The sequence below is a fragment of the Austrofundulus limnaeus genome, unplaced genomic scaffold (genome assembly GCF_001266775.1).
Source record: "Austrofundulus limnaeus strain Quisiro unplaced genomic scaffold, Austrofundulus_limnaeus-1.0 Scaffold666, whole genome shotgun sequence".
Lineage (NCBI taxonomy): Eukaryota > Metazoa > Chordata > Actinopteri > Cyprinodontiformes > Rivulidae > Austrofundulus > Austrofundulus limnaeus.
In genome coordinates, this window is record NW_013953068.1 from 223324 (window position 1) to 229513 (window position 6190).

General features: G+C 43.1%; 1 protein-coding gene across 1 annotated transcript in view; it reads left to right on the plus strand.

Moving 5' to 3' along the window:
• fbxo38 (F-box protein 38) overlaps window positions 1-6190 on the plus strand; it is a 79185-nt gene that overhangs the window by 54864 nt on the left and 18131 nt on the right. The window contains exons 18-19 of the mRNA XM_014027631.1: window positions 908-1053; window positions 5168-5271. Of these exons, the coding sequence (XP_013883085.1) occupies window positions 908-1053; window positions 5168-5271 (250 nt within the window). The remainder of the gene's footprint in view (window positions 1-907; window positions 1054-5167; window positions 5272-6190) is intronic.

Here is a 6190-nt window from a genome sequence, read left to right on the forward strand (position 1 = left end):
GTAAATGATGACGTGGAAAGGTCATCGGTGCGAGGCTGCTAGCAATCTGTATCCACCCTGAAGTTTAGTCTTGGACAATATCTGATGATCGACTCTTTTAAATGAAACCAGAGAGCGTTGACAGAGAGGAGAAGGTAGAAATGACTCAGCCTGGAACTGAAAATATGGATGAAGGACAACAGAGCTGCTTCATGGAAGAAGAACCTCAGCTTAGCCTGTTAGCTTTAGCCCCGATGCTATCACCATATAAATATTAGGTCAGCGCTACACATTCTCCTCTCGTCACTGAGCTCCTCCATCCACATGACAGAGAGGAGAAGGTAGAAATGACTCAGCCTGTAACTAAAAATATGGATGTTGGACAACAGTTTAGCTTGTTAGCTTTCGCGCTAGCACTGAACTAATACATAAGGAAATATAGAATTGGTGCTAATGCTAAAGCTAAAAAGCTAAGCTGAGGTTCTTCTTCCATGAAGCAGCTCTGTTGTCCTTCATCCATATTTTCAGTTCCAGGCTGAGTCATTTCTACCTTCTCCTCTCTGTCAACGCTCTCTGGTTTCATTCTGAGGCATCCTTAATACAACCCCTGGCAAAAAGTATGGAATCAGCAGTCTTGGATGAGCACTCATTCAGACATTTCATTCTGTAAAACAAACAGATCAAAAACATGATACAATAATAAGGTCATTCCAAAGTGCAACTTGTTGGCTTTCAGGAACACTCACAGAAATGAAGAGAGAACATTGTGGAAGTCAGTGAATGTTACTTTTATTGACTAAGCACAGGGAAAAAAGTATGGAATCACTCAAATTGGAGGTAGAAAATAAGGACACACCCAGTCAATTTCCAATTTCCAATTTACGCACATATGTATGTATAATATTATGCTTCTCTCTCTTCTCCCCAGATTGACTCTGTGGCGTTGGAGCGACAGCTGTTCCAGGGACCATATCCGTATCATATTGCTATAGTGCATGAGTTCAGCAATCCTCCGAACATCCGTAACAAGGTTCGCATTCGCAGCTGGATGGACACCATAGCAAACATCAGCCAGTAAGTATTTAGTCATGTTACAGACATAATACATTATATTTGAACTAAACTGTTTGGTTTATTTCAAATATAATATTGCCAGTGCGTAGGTGGGACACTGAAGAGAACTGTTCACATAAGACATTTACATGCTGTTAATGCTAAAACACACCCAGAAAAGACAGAATTCTCATGGTTTTTTCAAGATTAATGAAATATTGTTCTACAGAATCCTTTGAGCTGAGTTTTAAAACTGGTGTTTTAAATAACTGCAGAGCATCATTAATGTAGAAAGGAGCATGTGTTTGCTTGTTCAGTGCAGGAATTACATGCAGAAAATTTGAATTTAGTCTCTTTTGGTGCTGTGTAGATATCTTTATATTCTTAAGGCTGATAGCTCTGCGGTGCCATGCCAGATCTGCAGCTTAGCGTAGCTGGGGCAAAAAAATACATAAATCAAATTCAACCAGAGATTTGACAAACAATTCCTTGGACCTAACAGAGGTGTAGCTGTCACTTTAAACAAACTGGATAAGGCTCACCAGCCACTCAAACAGTGTGGGGGCCGGGAACTTGTGTCTTGGCAGAACTTTGATTCAGACCCAGGACAAGTTGGAGTGGTGCTAAAAAAGACGTTACACTGCCTGGCCAAAACAGAAGTGGCCACCTGGATGTAACTAAGGTCTAAGATGTGTGTTTGCTGCAGATGGTCAGGTCAAGGTTCAGCAACAGTAGGTCAGCTGACTACCTGAATATACTGAATGAGCAGGTTATATTGTTTCTTCCCTGATGGCTCGGCCATATTCCAAGATGACAATACCAGGATTCATGGGGCTCTTATTGTGAAAGAGTGGTTCAGGGAGCATGAGACATCATTTTCACACATGGATTGGCTCCACAGAGTCCACTGAGACTCTTCAAGATTCAAGAATCATTTATTGTCATTCAAACACAACATCAGATGCAATGCAGAACGAAATTTGCAGTTTTGAATATCCGTCCGGAGAAACACACGCACACATGACAGACACAGGGGAATGAATGTCCAGGGCCCTGCGCAGCGTGGTGAGCTACCTTGCAGTTTAGAACACACACACACACACACTCATAGGAAGGATGAGTTAAAAAAAGAGCTATGATCCTGTGTTTTATACAGAAAACACACGAGCATCGCACAAAAAAAAACTACTCTGCAGATAGGAGCAGAGGCAGCTAAGCGGGGTGGTGGGGGGGACAAATATAGACGGGGGAAGTGATTGCAGAGGGACCGGTGACATCAATTACAAAGTGCCGGGTCTAATCAGAGACCTCCAGAGTCCAACCAGTTATTATCAATCAACACAGTTCACCAGAGTTCAGTTCTCTGTTCCAACCAACGTGGCTTCGGACTGGGACCAGACACAGGTGGGAGATGGGTGGGGCGGGATCAAGGCTTTTACCCACACATATCATCCAGGGAGTTTTTATCAGCCTGCGACCGAGGTCACATCTGTGGGGATCCAATGATGGAATAAATTCTTTAGAGCAACAGCAGTCTTCTTTTCTCCGCTGCTTTAAAGTCTTAACTGTGCCTCTGGGTTGTGAAAATGCCAATATTCCAGATTAGTTACCATCTCGCCTCTCCCGTATGAACTTCACCCAGATGTTGCCCTGACTCCTCGTGCCGCTGGGCTGCGATCCTAGTTAGAACCACATCCAGTTTGCGATTCAGCTCTCCCACCATTTGAGTCTGTGCGTTCACCGTACGAGATTCCACCCAGGGACACTGACAGCTTCTCACAGGACCGAATCGCCGTCAGTGCCGTTCTCATTTTCCGATAAACCAGAACTCCTCCACAGCCGATCAGCAGGAATCCGATTATCATAAATCCAAATATGAAAACATCTTCGACGTCCTCAATAGAAAGAGGTGCCAGGCAGATCAGGTTCCAACCCCCCAGCTGGCTGAAACTCGCCCCGCAGCCACAGTTCCACTGGGACGAGCTCTCACCACTCTCTAATCTCAGAGTGGAGAAAATGGTATCAGTTGCATTCAGAGACAGGTAGAAGAAAAGCTTGATCCGGCAGCGAAGCAGGGAAAAGTAGGGAGGTGCGGGAGAAAGAGCAAAAGCGGCCGACTCCTCCGAAGGCCAAGCAGAAAAAAAAATTGGGATGTGCTGGAGAAGGTCAGACTCTACATCATCAATGAAAGATCTTGATAAAAATTAATACAACTCTGGATGTAAATAAATCTGCTGACATTGCAGAAGTTTATCAAAACAGTGCCACAGTGAATGTGTGACGTAATCAAAGCTAAACGCGGTTCAGTGTTAAATGACTTGAACTTATATAGTGCCTCATCAAGTCCACATGGACCCCAAAGTGCTTTACACTTCTGGCATTCACCCATTCACACACTGATGGTGGTAAGCTACATTGTAGGGGCACACTGACAGAGGAAGGGCATGCACCGGCACCACCGGATCCTCTGACCAACGTCAGCAGGCAAGGCAGTGAAGTGTCTTTACCAAGGACACAACAACTGAGACGGCTGGACGGGGGGATCGAACTGGCAACCATCCGATTACAGGATGACTCCCCTAACCACTCAGCCATCGCAACCCAGCCATTTAAATCACATTCATACAGCGATGGGACACATCAGGGGCAGCGGAGGTTCAGTGTCTTGCCCAGGGACACTTCAACATGTGACTCAATAGAAGAATCAAACCACCAACTCCTGCATTGGAGGACAACTCCCATAACCTCTCAGCCGTAACTGCTTCAGAAAAACAGACAACAAGCCCATTAAATTTCACAACTGGAGGAGAATACCATTAAATACACTCACCGGCCACTTTATTAGGTACACCTGTCCAACTGCTCGTTAACACTTAATTTCTAATCAGCCAATCACATGGCGGCAACTCAGTGCATTTAGGCATGTAGACATGGTCAAGACAATCTCCTGCAGTTCAAACCGAGCATCAGTATGGGGAAGAAAGGTGATTTGAGTGCCTTTGAATGTGGCATGGTTGTTGGTGCCAGAAGGGCTGGTCTGAGTATTTCAGAAACTGCTGATCTACTGGGATTTTCACACACAACCATCTCTAGGGTTTACAGAGAATGGTCCGAAAAAGACAAAACATCCAGTGAGTGGCAGTCCTGTGGGCGGAAATGCCTTGTTGATGCCAGAGGTCAGAGGAGAATGGGCAGACTGGTTCGAGCTGATAGAAAGGCAACAGTGACTCAAATAACCACCCGTTACAACCAAGGTAGGCAGAAGAGCATCTCTGAACGCACAGTACGTCGAACTTTGAGGCAGATGGGCTTCAGCAGCAGAAGACCACACCGGGTGCCACTCCTTTCAGCTAAGAACAGGAAACTGAGGCTACAATTTGCACAAGCTCATCGAAATTGGACAAGAGAAGATTGGAAAAACATTGCCTGGTCTGATGAGTCTCGATTTCTGCTGCGACATTCGGATGGTAGGGTCAGAATTTGGCGTCAACAACATGAAAGCATGGATCCATCCTGCCTTGTATCAACGGTTCAGGCTGGTGGTGGTGGTGTCATGGTGTGGGGAATCTTTTCTTGGCACTCTTTGGGCCCCTTGGTACCAATTGAGCATCGTTGCAACGCCACAGCCTACCTGAGTATTGTTGCTGACCATGTCCATCCCTTTATGACCACAAAACCGTTACTAGCGTGGTGTACCTAATTAAGTGGCCGGTGAGTGTATAAAACCCTCATACATTACTGCCAGAAAATAACCTGGCAGGAAACCGAGTGCTCCCAGCCAGCTGCCATCTTGTTCACCATGTCCACATGACTCCTGAGTTTTGTTCTTTCAGCATGATACAGTAATAGCGCTATAAATTTCAATGATTTGTGATAGTTAAATAATCTTGACAGGGATTAATTTGTATTCACAAGTGTTTAGTGGTTATTACATAATAGTCATGCAGATATTTTGCAAGATACAGGTAAGGTCAAATGCAGAATTTTTGACAATTCAGAAGTTCACAAAACAGAGTATCATTTAAAAAAATACTATGTTAGGATCTATTATACATAAAGTCAGAGTTTAACCTAACTAGGTGTGCCACTTAGTGAGTCATGAACTAATGGATTTATGGGCTTTTCTTTTTCTTAGAGAGTTAATCAAGTATGAGTTCTTCCCCGAAACCACAAGAACAGAAGATGATGTCAAGAAATATCACAAATATCCATGGGGCCGGGACATCTATACACTGGAAGGTAATACATTTAAACCAACATTTGATTTTTTGTTGTTGTTGTTTCAGCCGCTTCCTCCTGCGGAGTAAACACAGCTAGTAAACCCATGTGATTGATTTAGTAATTGTTTTATGCCAGATGCTCTTCCTGACACAACCAGGGTTCAAACCTGCAGCCTAAGGATTATAAGACCACAGCACTGATCTGAAGCCAACAGGAAATTAGCCTGTTGAATTAATTTAAATCTATTATCACTCTCCTATAGACATCTAGTGACTTGTAGGCCTTAATAGACTCAAATGAATAAACCAGTCCTTCAATCAGATAATCTCAAATATCAGATAATCTGTGTTTGGTCAGAGTGTTGACTCATCTTTTTAATCCACTTCTTAGCCGTATGGAATGAGTAGTGCATCTTGACCAAGATAATGAAGTAGTTTGACCACATACAGCTTTTTTGCCTTATAATTAAATTTTTTATCTTGATATGATAAATCTAAATCAGCTAATTATGAGTTTATGTTCTTCATCCATAGTATACTCTGATTTGCAAAAATTATCACGTTTGTTTACTATCACAATTGTAATTCTAAGTCCACTCTGCTACTCAAATCACAGTTGTTCTAAAAGGTTTGTAATAAACACATAATCACTGTGAAAAACCTATAACTGAGAGGTCCTATTAGAACACAACAAAATACAGTAATATACATCTGTAGTGTAGTTTTGTGGTTACCTGGTATGTGCTCTTTGGTGTCTTTTTTGTAAAGTAGACCCAATACGTTTTTATATACAGCGGGTAAAATAAGTATTGAACACGTCAACATTTTTCTCAGTAAATATATTACTAGAGAAATCACACACACGACAGGCCCTGGAGCAGTGTGGTTATCCTGACTGGGCTTTCCTGAAAGCAGACAGGAAACACAGACAGGATTCC